This window comes from Siniperca chuatsi, linkage group LG24 (assembly GCF_020085105.1).
Source record: "Siniperca chuatsi isolate FFG_IHB_CAS linkage group LG24, ASM2008510v1, whole genome shotgun sequence".
NCBI classification, from domain to species: Eukaryota; Metazoa; Chordata; class Actinopteri; order Centrarchiformes; family Sinipercidae; genus Siniperca; species Siniperca chuatsi.
The window spans coordinates 3,187,987-3,211,323 of NC_058065.1; the positions used below are offsets into that span (position 1 = coordinate 3,187,987).

A 23,337-nucleotide genomic window follows, 5' to 3' on the forward strand; every position below is an offset into this window, starting at 1 on the left:
AAACGAAGAAAGTACGTGTTAGCTGCAGCCCTAAATGCAATAACGCAACTAACAGAGGTTTTGGCTTTTGTCACAGAAGGCGTTTTCTGCTGGTTTTTCCACAGTAAAGCTACGTGTGAACTGAATAACTATATTTAGCTGCAGTGTGAAGGTAGACTCCTGCGCGTGAGGCAGATAAATTGCCCATCAGCTGCTGAGACAAACCTCTGTCTGGAGAACAAAAATAATCCTGGTGGCTGCAGCTTTAAAAGCACCACGTTGTGCTTCTGCAAATAGAAACTGGATTAATTTACTTCACTGAGAAAATAGCTTGAATAATGCTCGTTTGTCAGTGTTAGTTCAACAGCCGTCTGCACAAACACAGACTGATATCTAACAGCCTGCCATCTTACTCCAGTTTTATCACAGCAGACGTGTGTGTGTGTGTGTGTGTGTGTGTGTGTGTGTGTGTCATAGGCGGCTGTGAATGGCAGGCTCTAATTGAAGTCCTGCTTCACAAAAGCGAGTTTAGCGAGTTCGCCTTTTCACCTGGAGAAGCGAGGCGTGCACTGGCACAATGGCACACACAAAAAAACACACACACTTAGATTACACACACACGCACACACACACACACAGGCTGATGTGTAGTTTTCCAGGTGAAGTGCCACGCAGCAGACCAGGCTTACCTCAGCCCTCCCTTTGATAAAATGAGAAACACTATGACTTTCTCAACATAAAACATCATTTTGACCTGAAAGCCATGTGGTCACACAGTGTGTGTGTGTGTGTGTGTGTGTGTGTGAGCATCATATTTAGTCCAATTATTGAGTGACTAATGTTATAAATGGCTCTAATAATCCTATAATATTCCTATAGTAACTTCTCTATGGTGCTCAATAGCGAGTTTACAATGACACTGTCACCTTTAATGGCACTTTAGCTCCTTTAATATGCACATAATGTACATTCAGCATGCACAGACGTGGCTACAGTTGTGCTTTAAGGCATTTTCATCTCCCTGTAATATTCACACGCACTCTTATAGTCTGTGTGTGATGCTCAATAGTGAGTTTATAATCACATTTGGCGGTTTGAGCTATTTTTTTTTTTAAATCACACTATAATAAAAGGTATTTCTACATTTTTCCACTAGAGAGTTTAGTATGTCTGTGGTGCTCAGTAATGCTATTTCATCTTGCTATAATATGCATATATTGTAAAAGCATTTCCTATAATAACTGGAGGTTTTGTGGTGCTACCTGGTTGCTATCTTTGCAGAATATGACAAAGGATAAAAGCAGCAGCAGCAGGTAACATGCCGGATCTCTAACTGTGCCTACCTGGTGAGTTTCTGGCCCCCTTTGGTCCGCCCTGGTCCAGTTCTTCTTCTGCTCTTTCTCCTTCTCCTTCTTCTTCTTCTTCTTCTTCTTCTTCACTGTTTATCAGCCTCGGTGCCAACTTGTGCAAAAAAACAGAAAGCCCCGCAAAGAAGGGATCCCCTCAGGACAGCGGGTAAAATTAAAATATTATTTCCAGGACAAAAAGAAGCCAACGAGCTTCTGCTTTGTCTCCCCTTCCTCTCTTTCTGGAAACTTTTTCTTTCTCCTGCCGTTGAGAGAAATAAAGCGCAGATTATCAGTGAAAAGCCGCTGACCTTCGTGCGTCTTTTGGTGCGTCTTTTTCCTCCAAGTGTGTGTGTGTGAGTGTGTGTGAGTGAGTGTGTGTGAGTGTTTGAGTCCTCTCCCAGCGTCTCTCCACCTCCCTGCACTATTCACAACTCTGTCATGCGCACTCAGTCACACACTGACACACTTCCGGCTGGCGTGACAAAATAAAAGCACCCATCACGAGCGTTTGGAAGAGTGAAAATAGAGGAATTATATCCTCAAATTTAAAAAAAAAAGTATATAGCAATGTCAAATATACTCAAATAAAAAAAGACTGCAGCTATACTATATTTTATTTGAGAGACTCTTTCTTCAAAAAGGCTTCCACAAGAAAGCAAAAAACAAAGTATTCAGATGCTTTACATAAATAAAATAACTCCTTTTTAAGTACTGTACTTAAGTACAATATTGAGGTACTTGTATTTTACTTGACTATTTCCATTTTATTATACTTTTTACTCTCTTTACTATCTGACAGCTGTAGTTACTTTTCAAATGAAGGTTTTACATTAAAAAAACACAATAAGTTTATAAAACACAGCACATTGTTAAAGATTAAACCAGTGGTTCCCAGCCTTTTGGGCTTGTGACCCTTTACAATAAAACTGTATCTAGTTTGGGCCCCTTGCTAAATGCATACAAAGTAGTTAAACTAGCTAACCGAATATAAAGTAGTTAAACTAGCTAACTGTATATAAAGCAGTTTAAACTAGCTAAATGTATATAAAGTAGTTAAAGCTAGCTAACTGTATTAGCTAACTGTATATAAAGTAGTGTAAAACTAGCTAACTATTTATAAAGCAGTTAAAACTAGCTAACTGTTTATAAAGTAGTTAAAACTAGCTAACCGTATTTAAAGTAGTTAAAACTAGCTAACTGTACATAAAGCAGTTAAAACTAGCTAACTGTATATAAAGCAGTTAAAACTAGCTAACTGTATAAACTAGCTAACTGTATATAAAGCAGTTAAAACTAGCTAACTGTATATAAAGCAGTTAAAACTAGCTAACTGTACATAAAGCAGTTAAAACTAGCTAACTGTATATAAAGCAGTTAAAACTAGCTAACTGTATAAACTAGCTAACTGTATATAAAGCAGTTAAAACTAGCTAACTGTATATAAAGCAGTTAAAGCTAGCTAACTATATATAAAGTAGTTAAAAGCTAGCTAACTATATATAAAGTAGTTAAAAACTAGCTAACTATAAAGTAGTTAAAAACTAGCTAACTATATATAAAGCAGTTAAACTAGCTAACTGTTTATAAAGCAGTTAAAGCTACCTAACTGTATTAGCTAACTGTATATAAAGCAGTTAAAGTAGCTCCACCTCGAGCGGCTACAACAGTAAAATGCTGCTCTAACACTGATGCTTCAGTATTAATAATCTAATAAATAATATGCCAGTCACTGGTTCTGCAGAATCAGATTTTCTGCAGAACCAGTACTTTTACTTCTGATACTTTAAGCACATTTTGCTAATAACACTTCTGTGCTTTAACTTGAGTAGGACTTCTGAATGCAGGGCTTTTAATGTGAGTATTTATACAGCGTGGCATTGCTATTCTCCACTCAAGTAAAGTATCTGAATACTTCTTCCACCACCGGGTTACTGTGACTGCTACGCACCAATTTTTATTTTTTTCACGTCAAATCACATTTCAGGTGCTTTTATTTTGTCGGCGCTTCCTGTCTGGTCGCGCAGTAACCACGCGCAGCTTCACGCGGGCAGCAGGGTAAAGTGGGATATTCCGCGCGGTTGCCACAGAGCCTCTCTCTCTCTCTCTCTCTCTCTCTCTCGCGCCCACGCTGCTCCCTGCGTGACGCAAATCCGCGCGTGGGTGGACACACGGGGCGTGGGAGGCTTTCTGCACGGAATACCAAACACAGGCAGGTTCAACACCCACAGAGAGACACAGCAGTTTGCGCACTTCATGTTCTCAAACTAAATTATTACCGTGGAGATTGTTTCATTATTTCATCTTCAGCTGTAAATATTGTGCAAACCAATAGTCAATAGGTGTTAGTATTGATCCGGTTCAAAGCTGCTGTTTTTAAAGTAACAACTGCTTGAAAATTTGTCTCTTTTCTTTATGAAAACGTGCGTGTAAATATATGATATAACATGGGTATATATTTTATATATTGTTTTAAAGTAAAATGTGTGCATGCAAATATATATATTTACATATACTGCATATGCATATATGTACATATATAATATGGATATATATTTTATATATGTACTTAGTTTTAAAGTAAAATGTGTGCATGCAAATATATATCTATATCTCTCTCTCTCTCTATATATATATCTATATATATATATATATATATATAGATATATTTATATATACTGCATATGCGTATATGATATAACATGGGTATATATTTTATATATGTACTTTGTTTTAAAGTAAAATGTGTGCATGCAAATATATATCTATATCTATATAGATATATATCTATCTCTCTCTCTCTCTATATATATATATATATATATATATATATATATATATATAGATATATTTACATATACTGCATATGCGTATATGATATAACATGGGTATATATTTTATATATGTACTTTGTTTTAAAGTAAAATGTATGCATGCAAATATATACATATATATATTTACATATACTGCATATGTGTAAAATGCCAATATGAGTACATTTTGTCTATAAATTGTGTATATATGTATATGTTTTCTTTATGTAAAATGACAGCATGCACGTATATTCTTACATATATACTGGATACCTGTAAAAAGTCAATATAAGTACATTTTCTATCTATAAATTGTGTTTATAAGCATATACTGTCTTCATGAGTATATATATATTCTATACAATGTGTACATGTTTATATTTTCTTTATTTAAAATAACATGGGTATATATTTTTACACATGTATGCCTTTACGTTTTTATCTCTATAAATAGTGTATACGTATGAAGTGTATGCTTTCTGTATACTGTATTCTGTATTACATATATACCGTATACCTGTAAAATGTCAATATTAGTGTATCTATAAATTGTGTTTATATTACTGTATATGTACAATGCGTCCGCATATACACTTTCTTCATGTAAAATGTGTTGGTGGGTATATATTTTTTACAATATATGTGTAGATATATATATGTATATATTATTACGTGCAAACTATGTTTTTATGTTTATGTGATATGTGAATTTTTCAAAATAAAATGTGTATATATACATTTGCCTGTTCGAAATGTGCTCCTTTGCTTATATAAAACATAATATTATGCATCTTTTCTCTAAATTAAGGTATTTGAGAATGGAAGTTTGGTACCTTCGGGAACGACACAATAAGCTTTAAAAGGTCACTTATCAGCTTTTCAGGCCTTTCAGCTGCATCTCATAGTCTTCTTCAGTGAACGGATTGATGAAAAAGACCACGACATGCGGCTGAAAGCGTTTTTTTAATACAGTACATTGGACGCTACACGGCGAGGAGGTCGTACCGATGGCGTTACATCTGCCGGTACTTTTTTGCTGCTTCGTGGGCGAAAACAAAACAACATGCAAACTGGATATTTTCTTCCTTTTTGAGAAGAAAGTGGAAATACTCCAGCTGCGTTCCAGACTCGTCTTTAAAGGTTCCTTATTTTGGTCGATTGTGAAAGGAAGTATCTGTTTTGTTTTTATCAGAAATGACAAAAATAGAAAAGTCGTGTAAAAACACTCCCGTGGTGACCGATGACGTTTTCAAAAACACACGCATTTGTATAGCATGTCGCAGCCACCACTTGACTGATATCCATACGTGTGGTCACGTGCGAGTGTGTGAACACACAGTGCGTCAGTGAAACAGGCCTGCATGCAAATAGTCAGATTTCACAATTTAACAATCAGCAGCGATGGTGATGGGGCATGCAAATGGTTTCCAACGCAGGGAAGTGGGTAGCAGGAAGCCCTCTGTACTCTGTGTGTGTGTGTGTGTGTGTGTGTGTGTGTGTGTGTGTGTGTGTTTCTGGCTGATCTGCTGCTTGTGTTTCCCGAATGTGACTTTCACAGCAGAGCGCTGATCTCTATCTGGAAATAACTACAGTCACACGTTAATAATTATGTACACTACTGCAGAATACTACAATGTACACGATGCACATATCCACACAGTATATAATACACTTTAACTTCTGCTACTAGTACCCATAGTACTAGCGTCAGTACTAGATAATAATACTAGAACTAATACTACTACTGCTACTATTAATATTACCACTACTAATGTTTATAGTACCCATTATACTACTAGCGTTAATACAACCACTACTGTTACTGTTACTACTACACTTCTACTGTTACTACTATTACTAATACTACTACTGCTACTACACTTCTACTGCTACTACTAGGACTAATACTACTACTGCTACTACACTTCTACTGCTACTACTATTACTAATACTACTACTGCTACTACACTTCTACTGTTACTACTAGGACTAATACTACTACTGTTACTACATTTCTACTGCTACTACTAGAACTAATACTACTACTGTTACTACACTTCTACTGCTACTACTAGGACTAATACTACTACTGTTACTACACTTCTACTGCTACTACTAGAACTAATACTACTACTGTTACTACACTTCTACTGTTACTACTAGGACTAATACTACTACTGCTACTACACTTCTACTGCTACTACTAGGACTAATACTACTACTGTTACTACACTTCTACTGCTACTATTAATATTATCATTTTTAATGTTTATAGTACCCATTATACTACTAGCGTTAATACAACCACTACTGTTACTGTTACTACTACTAATATGATTACTACCACTGCTACTAGTACTCTTAGTAGTATTTGTACTGACCCCACTACTTATACTATTACTAGCGCTAATACAGCAGCTACTACAGCAGCTACTACAACTTGCCCGAAGACATCAGGTTTTCTGAGTCAGTGTCTTCTTTTAAGTCTCGTCTCAAAACACGTTTTTATCTGAAAGCAGATCCCGATTTTACCTGAACTGGCTGTTTATTTTATTGCTTTTGTGTATTTTATTTCTTTATATTTCGTCATTCACTGCAGTATTTTATTTCTCTTGTTGTGAACTTTGTACTTTGTTTTGATAAGTGCTCTATAAATAAAGTTTTATTATTATATTATTATTACTGTTACTGATGCTACTACTACTGTCACTACAGTTGCTAGTACTGCTACTACTTGAACTAATACTACTACTGCTACACTACGACTATTACCCCTACTACTACTAATATGATTACTACCACTGCTACTAGTAGTATTTGTACTGACCCCACTACTTATACTACTACTGCTGATGCTGCTACTACACTAGTACAACTGCTGTCACCTCTACTACTGTAACCCATCATACTACTAGTGTTAATACCACTACTACTGCTACTGCCGTTGGTGCTACTACTACAGTCTGTACTGTTCCTAGTACCACTACTACTGCTACTACACATCTACTGCTACTACTGCTAGGACTAATACTACTACTGCTACTACACATCTACTGCTACTACTGCTAGGACTAATACTACTACTGCTACTACACATCTACTGCTACTACTGCTGGGACTAATACTGCTACTACTGCTACTACACATCTACTGCTACTACTGCTGGGACTAATACTACTACTGCTACTACACATCTACTGCTACTACTGCTAGGACTAATACTACTACTGCTACTACACATCTACTGCTACTACTGCTAGGACTAATACTACTACTGCTACTACACATCTACTGCTACTACTGCTAGGACTAATACTACTACTGCTACTACACATCTACTGCTACTACTGCTAGGACTAATACTACTACTGCTACTACACATCTACTGCTACTACTGCTAGGACTAATACTACTACTACTACGACTAATACTACTACTACTGCTACTGCCGTTGGTGCTACTACTACAGTCTGTACTGTTCCTAGTACCACTACTACTACACTACTACTGCTACTATTACCACTACTACTGTTTATAGTACCCATAATACTACTAGTGGTAATACAACTACTATTATTACTGTCAATACTGTTCCTAGTACCGCTACTACTACTACTAGAACTAATACTACTACTATATGATTACTACCACTGCTACTACTAGTACTCTTAGTAGTATTTGTACTACTAAGAGTACCACTACTGTAATTACTGACTCACAGCAGCTTGATGCGAGATACACTGATATCAGAATACCGACATCTGAGTAGATTTTTGTTGTTGGACATAATTTAGTCCATCTGTGTCAATGTATTTTAGAGGTAGTTGTACATATAGTCCAGTATAAAAATCATATAAAAGTAATTTGAAACTCTGCAGGCGCGGTTGCAGCCACGGCAGCAGCACAAGGAGCAGAAACCAAAGTGTATCTTCGTAAATCAATGACCACAAAAAATAAAAAATCATCTCTGTTTGAAGTTACAATTAGGCGCGAGGTCTCCTGTCGATTTAATCTCGGGGTTAAGGCCAAGATTAGGTTAATAAACAACTTTTTAGGTTACGGTTTTGCTAGCTTATCCGAAAAGCGACAAGACGACCCCACGCGCTGTGTGAACCACCACCAGGAAGGAGGTGAAAGGTCAGAGGTCACAGCGTCCACGCAACAAACATATGAACTGAAAAGTAACTGGAGCAAAACAAACGCTCAATTCTGGGGGAAACTTGCAAGATGAAGCCCAGAAAAGCGAGTAGAAAGCTCGTGAACGCTGCTCTCCTGACGCCCTCAGCGCTCATCAGGGCCACCAGTAGCTCTAATCAAATCTCCACACGATCGTTTTGACTCTGCCTGATTCCCCATCAATGAGCTATTTTGGGGAATTAGGCCAGCCGCCACCAGTGTAACACCCTGGGGACGAAACCAGAACGGCTTCTGTCAACCCTAAACCCCCCAAAAACCCTGCCATCCCACCTCCTCCACCATCCCGCCCCGAACGCAGCAGCCAGAAAACAGAATAAAAATAAAAGAAGTGCAATTTACACTCAACGCTGCAGCTCCTTTTATGTGTCTTCAAAAGCCCAAATGATGATGAGAAAACTAGTATTTGAGTAGAGAGTGTGTGTGTGTGTGTGTGTGGGTGGATGGGGTGGGACTGCTTGCTTTTCAGATCCTCTAATTAATTTCAGAAGGAAACTAAAACAAATATCAAAGCAAAACTGCAGATTACGCTGGAATATTAAATCCCACAGGAATATTATGCTGATACCAAAAGGTAAAATAACCTAAAAAAAAATTCACAAATAAGATGAAATTTGGTATTTTTAGTACGGAGCACCACACACACACACTGCAGGAATATCACAGGGTTAATATAGAAAATTATATAAAAATGGCAAGAAGTGCTATTAGGGTAGCCTATAAAGTCACATAAATCCCTTTATGGCAACTATAGGAATATTACAGACGGCATATGATATTAAATACCTTAAAGGAATAGTTAAACATTAAGGAAATACACTTATTCACTGTTTTCTCTCATGTCTGTACTGTAAATATGATGCTACCGCCGCTAGCAGACGGTTAGCAAAGGCTGGACTCAGGGGGAAACAGCTAGCCTGGCTAGCTGGAGACTGCTCCCGGCCAAGAAATAGTACGGCACATATAACCCCCCTAAAACCACAACTTGTCGTTTTCACACTTGAGTTTTTGTATAAATTAAACAAACAATATATAACATGTTAATAAGTGAGCTTTAGAGAAGCTAGTAGTTGGATTTTTGGACAGAGCCAAGCTAGCTGCATCCCCCTGTTTCTAGTCTTTGTGCTAAGCTAACCTGCTTCATATTTACCGTTATTTACCGTTTATAATTTATACAAAAAGTTGTGGTTTTAGGGGTTTTATATGTGACTATTTCTTGGCCAGGAGCAGTCTCCAGCTAGCCAGGCTAGCTGTTTCCCCCTGAGTCCAGTCTTTGTGCTAAGCTAAGCTAACGGCTGCTGGCTGTAGCTTAATATTTACCATACAGATGTCTGTCAGCAACAAAGCAAAAAAAGTGTATTTGCCAAAATGTTTAACTATTTACCTTTAAGGTGAAGAATGAACTTTCATGCTTACAGAGAAACTTGCACGTTGAATTTCTTACTGATGTAAATATGTTTGTTTTAAAATCCAGTTCCTACATCATTTCCCCACAAATTAATTCTCTGTTAAAGTTGCTCTTTAACTTTAAGCCAACACAGACCATACAGTCGTACTTTTGAAAGCGTCGGAAAAAGAAAGGGAAGCCTGAGTTAAGATTATTCCAAGGTCTTTTCCAAGGTTAAAAAATTACTTTCATGCAAACAGTATTGATGAGTTTTCCAAACAGCACAAATGGAGCAGGTAGGCAGGTAGGATTCCTGACCGCCCACCTTCAGCCTCTAAATCCACGTCTGGCTGCTTTCTGTGTGTGTGTATGTGTGTTATTATGCAGATATGACCTTCTTACAGCCTTCCCACAGAGCAGCCTCTGAGCAGACGGGGATCAAATCAAAGTTTGAAATAAACGTAGAGGAGAAAGAATATCAGCTCCATATCGCTCTCTTTTGACCCCCCCCCCTTCCCTTCCCTCACCTACACACACATACTGCACTCACTATCTAACAACAAGAACCTAACAAGAACAAATTACAACGAGAGCGCCGGCAGGAAATAGGATGTCCACCCACACTGTTAGGTAGGTCGACACCCAGGCTGCCTGTTCCCACAAGTCCCAGTTTCCTAGTTTACCAAATTTTACACAGCTGCCCTGTTTCGTAAAGCTCCAAACGCTTCAAGACAAAAAAGTCACCTCAAGTTGACTTAAAAGCTCCCTTTTCTCCCTTAAAGGAATAGCTCAACATTTTGGGAAAATGCACTTATTCGCTATATGAGAAGATCGATGTCACTCTCACGTCTGTCCAGTAAATACATGCGGCTGCAGTCTGGCTCAGTATGAAGGCCAAGAAATAGTCCGGCACATAACCTCCTGCAAAAATGCAACTTGTTGTTTGTTTTGTACAAATAAAACAAAAAGAAATATGACGTGAGCTTTAGAGGTGCAAGTTTAAAGTCTTTATGCTAAGCTAAGCTAACGACTGCTGGCTGTAGCTTCATATTTACCATACAGACATGAGAGTGGTATCGAGAGTGGTTTAAGACGAAATACCCGCAAAACTAATGACGTTCCCATCAGCCTTAATTGTACTTTGTGTTTAGTGCTAATTAGTAAATGTTAGCATGCTAACACGCTAAACAAACATGGTGAACATTATACCTGCTTAGCATGAGCATGTTAGCATGCTGACATTTAGCCCAAAGCACTGTTTCTTTCATACTTGTAAGGATTGGGGGTTTTAATGTTCGTGCCCACTAGAAAGTGGCAGTGACATGTTTAGCAAACCACAATGTGCAGAAAGCGTAGAGGAACTCAGGAAACGAAAACCTATTGCTTACTTGTGACAGTAAGTGTGACTGTAACGTTCCTCAAATTAATACATCAAACAAACATAAATGCCGTTTTCTATCACGCTCTTTTAATTACGTCGTCTCGTCGTGTCCTCTCCTTCTGCAATGGTTTCCGACTGTTTATCTCGATAAACCAACTCCTAATCTTCACACAGCAGTAGTGGATGGAAACCTCGGTGGTGTAAACAAACCACTACATCTGTGAAACAAACGGGAAAGAATTTCGACTTATTAGCGTAAACGGACGGAACAATAAAAAACGGTTGTGCAATATTCTGTGTACTACTCCCGTGCAATATTAGTTTTCCCATGTTAGTTGTTCTTATTTATTGTTATTGATATTATATACCTCCATTACTCTCGACAGTACATGCACCTCTGCTTATTACTTATTTTATTACATTGTATTATTATACTGTAGTATCATCATCAACCGGTAAACCCACTTGGTACTTCACACTTATTTTATCTTATACTTATACCCACCTGATACTTAATTTATTTTCTGACCTGTTTTTATAGTTTTATAGTGTATCATATTGTTTGCTAGTGCTTTCTCCTGTGTGCACTGACGTAAAGGCGAGCTGCTGTAACAAAGAGTTTCCCTTCGGGGATCAATAAAGTATTTCTGATCTGATCTGATCTGACCCCGTTGGAGTCGAGACATTGGTGGTGGTGGTGGCTGAAGATCTGGATGCGATGAGGAGTGGACTTCTCATGAGCTCGACCCGGACACCGGATGTGATGAACAGCAGGTGAATGGGGGAGGAGGAGGAGGCACCGCAACGATTCTGCGCTGAAATGACAGCGAGCCGAGAGGAGAGCAGATTTAAAGTTTGACAGCAGCAATGCGATCGGCTGACGGAGATCGTGGAGTAAACGCCCGTAACCAGCAGATTAGAAAAGCAGGAATAGAGAGAGAGATGGGAATGAATGAGGCGTAAAGATAGTCTTCCTGATTGAACTTCGGCTTCATTTGTGGCAGAACTATGCGGAAATATACGCCCAATCCCTGAAAGGAAGCTTTCTTGACGCACAGGTACCAGCACTACGCGTTACCCATAACGCCCTTCTCTGCATAGGCAAGACTGCCGCGCGTATCTCCCCGCAGAAGCATCTTTTCCAGCTTCAGTCTTTAGTTTTCAGGTTTAAAAATGTTTCCGCATCCTTCAATTTAGTCCTGAAAACATTAAAAACCGCAGAGAGCAAGAGCTACAAGGTTTTCACACGACAGCAGCAATCTGCTTTCATGTCGTCCTGTCAATCATTCCCAAAGAGTAGGCGTCACTTTTGTGTGTGTGTGTGTGTGTGTGTGTGTGTGTCTCCTCCCTACCAAAACCTCCAAACTGTGGATGTATCTCATTTGGCAAGGAGCCTCTTCATATTTCACTTTTCAGGAGACGCCTGTTTGTTTAATTTCTGCAGCGGCTTGCCTCTCTCTCTTCTTCTTCTTCTCCTCCTTTTCTTTTTCCCAGCAACTTTTTTTCTCTTCTTCTTCTTCTTCTTCTTCTCCCCCCAGAGTAGAAACACATTTCAATGACACGCCCACGCCTGGGCCTGTCAGCCCCTCGCCCTGTCAGAACGCCCACGCTGCTCTGCTCCCCTTCTCCCTCCCCTCCCCTCCCCTCTTCCCCCCCCCCTTCCCACCAACCCACATCCTCAACACTTTGCGCTCTAAAAAAGCAGCTCTTTTCATCCAAGTTCCTCTTTTGCAAGGAAATAAAAAAAAAAAAAAAAAAGAGGAACAACAGAGCGGCATGATTCAGTCTCCAGGCGGTGGTAGTGCTTGTCATGGAGTGTCCCTTTTCATTTGGAGGGAATATGGGTTACAGGATGACTGCGATGCCAAAAGCAGGAGATAAAAAATTAGAAAAAAGGAAAAAAGGGAGTTTGGTGCCTCCTATTGTCGTCTCCACCCAGTGTTGTGTTGTTGTTTTTGGGTGGCAGACGCATTTTAGACGGGCGTGGATGTGACTTCACTGGAGGGAGAAAGAGAAAAATGTTTGTGAAATCAAAAAAATCTGGTTAGAAACTAGTTAAAGCAGCCGAGCAGGTTTCTCTTTCTATTAAAGCACAGCATATTTTTTGAGTTTACGATGCCACACGAGGCCACAGCTTTGTGTGTATTGAGAGAATTTGTGTGTGTGCGAATGCGCAGGGCTAAAGCCGGTGTGTTTGCACAGGCTCCCCGGTTAGCAGAGTCTTACTTTGTGTCTGTTGAGAAAGTGTGGGATGGTATGAGCGGCTTATGTCTGACTGAACACGTGTGTGCCTGCGTGGGCGGGGAGTGTGTATAGGGGCGATGTGTGTGTGTGTGTCTTTGCACACAGATTACACTTGTGTGGGCGTTTCGGGCAAGGATGTGTGTGGGCGTAGTGAGCGTAGGCGGAGGTTATGTGACATACAGATAGAGACTGCAGTGTTCCTGCAGTGTGTTTATGTGTGTGTGAAACTTTACTGCAGACTGTGGACGGCAGAAACAGCTATAGGGGCCCTGCTGCCTTCAAATGTGCCAGCGTGGAAATCTGCTGCCTTCACACTCCTCTACTACTACTTTAAGTCGAAATCACCTCCACGAAGATACAGTCTGAAAATGTGTCACTGAAAAGGACACATCCCCTTGTGTGTTGTTGTGATCACAGTAAAAGTTATTTTGTGATCCTGACAACTTAACAATTAGCAGCGGTGGAAGAAGTAGTCAGATATTTTACTTAAAAGTAAAATAAGAACAAATTACAACGAGTAAAAGTAACAATACCACACAGCATTCAATAAAATCTTAAAGAGAAACTTCAGTATTTTTTAACCTGGACCCTATTTTCCCATGTTTTTGTGTCTAAGTGATTAATGGGGACAGCGATTTTTGAAATGTGTCCAGCCGGCAGCCGCGAAACATGACTGCAATGTAATCCCTCCGGACAATTGCGCACCGTCAATGTACGTCCACTAAAAGTGCCTGTTTTTGCCGCCGACAGGCTCAGATTGTTATTATAAGTGTCTGACGACATTACTGAAAGGACCCTACAGATTTGGATCTTTTTGTTAGAGTAAGATCCTTTTTGTTTAACCAGAAACAGCTGTTATATATCGCTCTAGTAAAAGCCACCAGACTCCATTGACAAATAAAGTAATTCTTACTTAAAGCTAACTTTGTTCTTTCGCCCCCAGTTTGCAGGAGTCGGAGACGTCCTCGCTCCAGCTTATCCCCAACTTGGAATCACTACACCGAGACTGACGTGAATGTTTTTTCCTGCTCCGCTTCTCGTAAATACAGCCTGAACGATATGACCTGAGCGTAGGTCTCAAGGTCGCAAGAGATGTCAAAGCTTAATAGGCGCTGTGGTTGCAAACGCCATGTCAAAACTTCGAATGTGGGCAGAAATGCACAGTATTACGTTTCAGCTTTTTCAAAAGACTGATAAAAACCCTCTATGAGAAAATGAATTGCCTGTTGGAGGCCAGTGGAACAGACGTAATTTAAAAACAACTGTCAGCTGATCAGAAATGTGTAGTTTTCCATGGCCACGAGCACAAGAATGGATTTGAACTTTAGCTTTATTACCATATTACATGCAAATATGCATCGATAGACTCATTTACCAAATATGACTTTGTTGCCAACATGCAAATCTGCACCTTTAATATTAACACAATTGATTAAGTATGTTAAAGGTCATGTTTAAGGCTTACAATCCATGTACTATCACAGTCTGACACATGTTGAAAATGAATCATCCTCCTCTGAAGTGGGCTCAGTTTGTAGCCTTGTGGTTAAAAAGACTAATAACATACGCTATGTTAGCTACTTAAGCTAACGTAAAAACCCCCTGATGCAGTTAAACCTACATAATTTTAAATTGACTGGAAGTCAATTGAAGTTTTAGCTCCTACTCTGAAGCGATTGAGCTTGTCAAAACAAGTGGCTACTGATACGGCTAATATAAAAACGCTAACAATGCTACCATACAGACTTTCTATTCGCTAACAAGAGTTTGTTTTTTTTAGCGATATATGCATGACGTAATACAATACAATGTGGAATCAATCACATTTTGGACTCTGAAGTTGTGTCTTTAATATTTCTGGCAAAAATATTTAAACAATTAAACATACAGTACAACATACGTTTGTCTTTTTAATTTTTTAGACTAAATATCTTAAAAGTTTATTGTTTTAAGGCAAAAAAAACAAAAACTCTACTGAAATTTATATCCACCAGAATTTTTATCTTTTAAAAATACTCTGGGGGAATTTGGACCCTGACTGTGTTGCTGTAGTTAATGATAATAAATAACAATAGATTCTCATCTTACACTGTTTGCCTTTGAACTGTTAGAAGACTGATGTTGAGCTTTATCTGATGCTCTAAACAGCACATCAGCAATGATGGTTAAAATACTGTGGAAGATTCAAAAAATGCTAAAAAAATGACTTAAGTTTGGTGCAAAAAAGGTGCTTAGAAAACTCAATAAAAGTCAAAGTATAAGTGATTTGCATTTGTTCAAGGGTTCATTTCTGATCTGCTTCACAAATTAGAGAAAGTTCACTTCATGCACAAATGTGGATCATGTGCTGCATAATGAAAGTAGTGGGTTCAGAAAAAAAATGGGCCAGGCGTCATTAATGTGGTGGAGTTTTTACTGGCGTTAAAATGCTATGTGTTGCACCTTTAAAGCTTCCGTGGGAAGCTCTGTACCTCCCTGCTGACAGGTCGTGGGCTGACGTGGAGGGGATTTGCCCATTTCGGCCATGCACAGGCCTCAGCGACCCTCACTGCCCACGGCATCTTCAGCCTGAGAGTGCTGCTGACGTCTGACATGTCTGCTATCTCGAGGCTGAGGCTCCCTCCGCCACGACCACACACTGCAGTCAGAGAGAAACCAACCGGCCTTCAATGTGGTGTGCGTGACAAAAACAGCTCAACTCTGAGCTTATCTGAAGTTGTGATTAATCTGTTAACTGTATTAATTTTGGGGCTGCTGCAGAAAGGTCACGACTACCTATCAGATCGCCTTCAAACCTAACGGACTGCTGAGATGTGACAAAAGATGAATACTAAAAGGGGGAAAAATCCCTCGCAGGAGAGGTAGGAGAAGAGAAGAAACACTGGTAGAAATGATGAAACAATGCGAGCTACAAGGGTGTGAGCAAAGTTGAGGCAAGCTTTGAAGTGAAGCCACACATTTTGCATGATTATTGCTGTTAAGTTTTTGATCTTGAGCCAGCAGGCACGAAAAACAACAGCAGCTTGGGATTAGTCTCCCCCCCCACTCACACGCCTACCTTGCCAGCATAAGTCCCTGACTCAATTAGAAAAAAACCTCTGCAACTTAGGGCTCCTCACGCACAAGTACCCACACCGCCCTGCCCACGTCCCTGCAGCACATCACAACCAGCATCACTTTAATCGCAGAGCACAATGAATGCACAGGGATTTGTCTTGGTGACATTAATGCAGCGACGTGCTGACAACTAACGTACACACTGATAAGACAGTGCCGAGACAACGGGGCCGAACACACGGAGGGGATAAAGATTTATCTGCCTTTAATTAAATATCAGATATCATCCGTGGAGGTTACTGCCTGCGCCGAGCTTCACAAAAACTGACTGGAAAATCACAAATTGATTGTCTTTGCAGGAATTATTTGTTCATTCGGCCGGTCAGTCGTGTTGAGAAGACAAATCTGCGGCAAAATACTGAATGTTAATGCTCAAAGTAAAAATATTAAACACCCGTGAAACCCACTCTCTTAAAAAATATGTTTATATACTACTTAACTGTCAACACTATCACCAGACGAGAACGTTGATATCGGACGATTCTGCAAAACCTCGGATTAAGTTCAATGCCACTGTACAAAATACAGGAATTTAACGTCCTGAGACGCTGCTTTGCGTCCTGCTTCTCAGCTGTAGTTAGGTTAAAAGTTGGGGTATTCTTTAAATTAACTAGTTTATACAACTTGTTGTCCAACAGTGAGTGTTTCTACCCGTTTCAAATGGCCACAGTTGAAGATGGGGCACCATAGAGAGGGGCGAGCCACGATGAATCGTTCGAATCGGACTAACACACTTTCAGGCCGTCCCTCCTTGAAAGCATTCATGTGAAGATTTTAAAAGTCCAGTCGCTACGTAACATAGCGTTGTGGTTGTCGTATTATCGGTTTTGGAAAGGTACAAGAATTCCAACGTCAGAAAGGTGTAAGGGGAGAGGGGTTTCACGCTGTTCGACCCTCCACGAAGAACTTAATTTAAAGCATACTGGGTCACTACTACAAAAAAATGTTTGAATTAAGGTTAGAGAAAAAGTCCTTCAAGTCACCTTCGACTCTTTTAATATCTAACCACCACGATCTTTCCTGAAGGGTTTTAAGTTACCTGACCATTAAAATCACGCTTCAGTTACCAGGTGCAGATGTTGTAGGAAAACAAATTAAAAAAGGGTGTCTGTGAACATTTTGCTGATATGACTTTGCAGATACATTCGTTAAAAATGTTTCCTCATTACAGTAAGTTGATAAAAGAAAAACAACTATCTGGGAGGCATTATGTTTCTTTTAAAATGTATTTTCTGTTGCAGATTAGCAGTATGTAAACACAATTCTCAAAATATCATTATCGGCCTTTAGAAAACAAATACCAATACAAAAAGTTTAAAAATCTTTATCTGAATTTTAAAGATTGTTATTTTTTTACCAATATGGTGTCATTAAGTATCAGTGGACATTTTTTCCAAAACTGCCCTCTAGAAGCATCAAGTACATATATATATATATATATATATATATATATATATATATATATATATATATATATATATATATATATATATATATATATACAGATAACCTCAGTGGAAATGAAACCCTGGCTTTCTAGTTTTGCAATTTATCTGCTGAACCAGTCAAGGAATTGAACTGTCAACCCTGTAGGTGTAAAAAACAAAACTTTTCCTCTTCTCTTCCTTCCTGCTAAAACCTCTCTCAGATCTGCGGTTTTCACTCAGCAACTTCGACCTTCAGCAGAATGAATTTGTGTTTCGCCTCACAGAGTTTTCCGAGGAGGTGAAACACAAATTCCCACAGATTCTGTCGGTCACTGCTTCCTGGTCACGTCAGCCAGGAAGTGAAGCGGAGTTGCTTACTGGAAGTCTCTCCAGGTAAAAAAAGCTCCAGCTAAGAGAGTAAAATGTAAATGTCCTGACTGTGGGCGATCATGGAATATTATCTGCACTCTGCTCTGGACAACAGAGTCGGATAAATGACTTAATGTAAATGCAAATGTGTTGTGATGTGGGTGATTCAGGATCTTGAGCTCACTGTAACGCTGTTTTTAATAGCCACCCTGGATCAGACAGTCAGCTACAATCAAACGCCTAAATTACAAATTTAAAAGCCTTTTTGTTGTTAAAATGTAATGTTGGTGATCCAGAAACTGAAGCTCATTCTGCATAAAAGCCTCAGCTAAATATCTGCAACTCAAAAGACACACACACACACACACAAATATATATATATATATATATATATGTATAGTTCATGAATTGACACGTGCTATGTTAATAGTGAAAATTAGTAAACTTTGTTCTTCTGTCTCCTCACAAATCTGATTTTTGGTTTGGTTTGGTCTCCACTAACTCGGAGGTTTTGCCCGAGGTGGAAGAAGTACTCAGATCTTTTACTTAAGTAAAAGTAGTTGTACCACAGTGTAGAAATACTCAAGTAAAGGTACTGCATTCAAAATTGTACTTAAATGGAAAATCCAGCACCTCGTAAGTGGATGTCCAGTCAGAGTTGATGGTAAATGTAGTCCGTTGAAGCAGTAAATTTGTATTTTACTTGTAAAACTCAATGCATTTGAAAGCACAAAAGTATTAGCGTCAAAATATACTTAGTAGTACTTAGAAGTACCAAAAGTAAAATTACTCATTAAGCAGAATGGCACATTTTCAGAATAATGAATATTATATTGATGCATTAATGTGTTTATCGCTTTAATGTTGCAGCTGGTAAACATGGGGCTAATTTTAACTACTTGATATAATAATATCATCATTTATTTGTTGATTATAGTTTGTATTATAAATCTGAATCTGGAAAGTAACTAAAGCTAGAGAAAGATAAATGTAGTGGAGTAAAAAGTACAATATTTGCCTCTGAATTGCAGTGGAGGAGAAGTATAAAGCAGCAGAAAATGGAAATACTCAAGTAAAGTACTTCAAAATTGTACTTAAGTGCGGCACTTGAGTCTGCATACGAACACGAAGCTCCTCTTTCACTGGTGTAACTGGATCTACTGTCAAACCACAATATCAGTTAGCGACCTCGCTCTCAACTATCTTGCCAATCACAAGTAGATCACGGTAAGAAACCTCGGCTCTGTCCTGCAGTGACTTTAAAGTTCACTTGAGTGTCAGCTGGAAGCTTTCAGATGTAAAGTGCTGCGCTCCTGCTGTGCCGGCCCTGCAGGCTGCGGGGGCCGGAGGAGGGCCCCGGCGGGGCCGGACCGGGCCGGCCTGCTGGGCTGCTGGCTGCCCACGGAGAGGCCTGGCTGGGTGGGCGTCATCTATGGAGCGATTGATCCCAGCCAGGACAAAAAGTCTCCCTGTTGTCTTGCTCGACCAGCAGCAGCAGCAAAAAAGTGCTCAGAGTCACTGCAACAAATACTGCTGTACTACAATTTACTACTACACTAATACTAGTTAAAAATACTCAATATTACTGCTACGTACCAGTTTGCTTTGGATAAGGTGATTTATTTTAAGCTGCTAAGTCATACTACTACTATGACTAACAGTACTACTACATCTAATAACTTGAATGTTTAAAATCTACCACTGAATGTATGAATGACACTAATAATTAGAGCATATCCCTTTTCATTTTCTATTATAGTAACACCACTAAAAGTACTGCTATTACTAACTGCTGATACTATTATCACTGCTACAGTTATTAGTACAGCTACTACTGATATTACCCATACCGCTGATTAGTGCTATTAGTACTTCCACCACAGATATTTCTATAGCTATTACTACAAATACAGTACTACCAGTGCTTGAATTGAACTGGTACTCACCACTACAGTGTACCGGCGTTTCTGCCCACATGAGTACTTGTACTTCTTAATATGTACTGTTGCCTCTGCTATAACTTTAGATGCTAAAAACGCAAGAGCAGCTACTACATTTCAAGTATTACACTCAAGTACAATTTTGATTATACTTGAGTATTTACATTTTATGCTACTTTACACTTCTACACTACATTTCAGAGAGAAAAATAGTACTTTTTTACTGCACTACATTTATTTAAGAGCTTTAGTTATTTTACACACAAAACATATAACCAGTTTATAAAATATGATCCATTGTTACAGATTAAACTACTAAAAGTATATGAAGTAGTTAAAATTACCTCCACCTTCACCAACGGCATCATTAAAGTACTACTTACATATTAACACATCAATAATAATGATCCAGTAATATATTAGTATAACACTGACAGTAGCCACTTTGCATTATGAGTACTTTTGATAGTTTAAGCACATTTTGTTGATGATAACTCTTTTTGAATGCAGTATTTTTACATGGTTGTATTGCTACTTTTACTTGAGTAGAGGATCTGAAAACGTCTTCTAGAGAATAACAACTCTACTTGTTTCATGATTCCTAAATTTCCCTCATGTCCTAAATGAGCATTACCCTTTGCACAAAGACAACTTGGTTGCTTTAGCTCTCCTTTATATTAAAGGTCACTATGAAGCATGATCACTTTGCTCAATGTTATGCTATTTAAAGCACAAGCAGATCTCTTTTTGTTCCCTTTTGCCCAGTTTAATTTAGTTTTGTCTCTGTGAAGAGCACAAGAAATCGCCCTGTTTTAAGTTTAAAACCTAAAAAAAAAAAAAAAACCCTAACAAAGGAGGTCAAAGGTCACAGCGAGAGTCTTCCTGTGACTATGGAACAATCGTGGATGACGGAAAAATGATGTGCTGATAAATTCATCTACTAACATTAGCAGTTTCCATTAATTAGCGCCACTGCGTGAGACAACTGTGGAAAATGTGAAGTATAAAAACAGCGAGGCACAGAAGGTAAACTTTGTGTAAAGTGCTATAATATGACTCTGGTATCGCGCCAGTCTTTCTCCTTTGAAGTCCAGGCAGCCGTGCTGGGGAGGCGGCTGCTGCTGTGGGCCCGGTGTGGAGGTTTTTGCGTTGAGAGGGGGAAAGGTCACAGCCGCAGAGCGCACATCTTTTACACTTTATAATACGCAGCTGAGACGCGTCAGGGCTGTTTGTCAGCTGCTGAGGAGAAAGAAAGTACCTGTAGTTCTTGGTGGTTTGACGCTGACTTTTATGCAATGAGGGCGTGAAAACTGCAAAGATGCCAATGACAGAATATGTTTTTTGTTTGCTCTTTGTTTTTTAGGTATGTGTAGGTTTAGATTTTTTTACTTTTCCGGTCTTTGTTCTGATCCCGCTGAAAGGATTTACTTCTGGCATCCATAGATTCTGGTCTACAGTGAATTTGACAAAACTGCAAAAAAAAAAAAAAAAGATAAGTGATTAAACATTACTACTACTACTAGTCCAACAGGAAAGCAGTGATAGACAGAATATATATATCCAAAAAAAGAGTCTACTGTGGGGTTTTAACCTAAATGCTAACATGCAGATGTTTAGCAGGTATAACGTTTACCATGTTCAGCATCTAAGTTTAGCCTGTTAGCATGCTGATATCGCTAAATAGCAGTAAACATCTGTCTATCTTTTATACAGTATATCTATGAAACTCATGTGTTTTAGCTTAGTATGTGTGATTAATTCAATAATTCACCAAATTAGCATAAATTACCAGGAGACAGTCTTAATCTATAAGTGTGCTGGTAGACTGGGTCACCCCTCACAAATATTGTTACAATATTGAATTAAAAGCCTCTAAAGAAGTTAAAATCAAAGCAACTGGCCTGGAAATATGGCATGAAAAGCAAGACCGAACTATACCTTAAAATACAGTAAGTATATAAAGATACATGATTATGTGACATGGTATTTGTAAGATAAACAGCAGCAGAAGAAACAAGAGTTGCAGCTTCGTTGAAGCTCTGTCAGGCTCCTCCATGAAAACCAGCTGCTACAAAATGAATGATTTTTCCCACAAAACAGAGGAAAGTCCTCCCAGAAAGCAGCACTTGTGCTTTTCACCCCCGCCGTCAGCTGGGGCGCCTTAAAAGCGGCGACGGGGCCCAGGATCGAGAGCCATTTTCACTCAGTTTTTCTACAAACCGACCTTAAAAATTCCCCAAAATGTTACAGTGACTGACTGAAGGAAAACTTTCTCGCAGGAAGTAAAATATGGAAAATATGACGCTTTTCCTCCTCACGAAACCAGGTTTCTCACACTTTTCTTGTTTATGGCCCGAGAAATTGCAGCTCCAAATGAATTAAACAGAAATTATGATATTTTACAAACATATTAATATAAATATATAATCAAAGAAATATCAACAGAAGTCACTGATACAGAAAAATAAATATTCCTACACCTGGGCTGTCCTTAGTCTTTGCTTCTGATGTTCAAACTGAAAATGTTTCTGGAAATGGACAAAACAATCTCAATTCAAGGTCCACTTACTCGCTTGTTCTGAAGCTTTCAACCATACCTCACAGTTTGCTCGGCTGCCATGACGGAACAGTAGATGTTCGCACCTCCCACGGTTGTCAGCACCTCTAGGACTTCTTGTGCGTGTTGACTTAAACGTTTATTCAATCTGCTGATGAAGACCATGTGATACGGTCGAAATCTCCAAAACGAATGAGTAAGTGGACCTTTGGGTTGAAATTGTTTTATCGACTGCTGTTGTGCAAAATCAAGAACTGTTCGAGCTCGATTCTGGAAATGTTCTGGAAATTAAGGCTATTCGTTTATTCTAATAAAAGCAGTTTTCCATGTTTTCAAATACACATTTGAAACCCTGAATATTGGGTTTGAAGATATAAAACAGAGAAAAGCTGCAAATCCTCAGATTGGAGAAGCTTGAACCAGAGAGTGTTTGACATTTTTGCTTGAAAATGAACTCAATTGATTAATTGATTAGGAAAACAGTTGGTGATTAATTATCTCATCGTTAAAGCTCAACTGGAAATGTCAAATTTCTTGAAAAAAGCCCAACAAAGTGTTAGTAATTTTGAATAATCAATGCTTA

The 23,337-nt window shown here is 38.9% G+C and overlaps 1 protein-coding gene across 18 annotated transcripts in view; it reads right to left on the reverse strand.

The window, feature by feature from the left end:
- Positions 1-23,337, reverse strand: part of LOC122872334 (major facilitator superfamily domain-containing protein 6-A-like) — a 93,959-nt gene that overhangs the window by 19,064 nt on the left and 51,558 nt on the right. For 2 of the 18 annotated variants that reach the window (XM_044188439.1, XM_044188432.1), the window contains 2 exons: positions 21,587-21,668; positions 13,081-13,098 (listed from right to left, as the gene is read on the reverse strand). The exons of 3 other annotated variants lie outside the window; for them this stretch is intronic. In XM_044188439.1, coding sequence (XP_044044374.1) covers positions 13,096-13,098; positions 21,587-21,668 — 85 coding nt within the window. In that variant the 3' untranslated portion in view covers positions 13,081-13,095. Of the gene's footprint in view, positions 1-11,297; positions 11,319-11,718; positions 11,911-13,058; positions 13,099-14,656; positions 15,983-21,023; positions 21,437-21,586; positions 21,669-23,337 lie in introns of those variants that run through there. 13 more of the 18 variants (XM_044188438.1, XM_044188430.1, XM_044188421.1 and 10 more) reach the window with 10 other exon arrangements.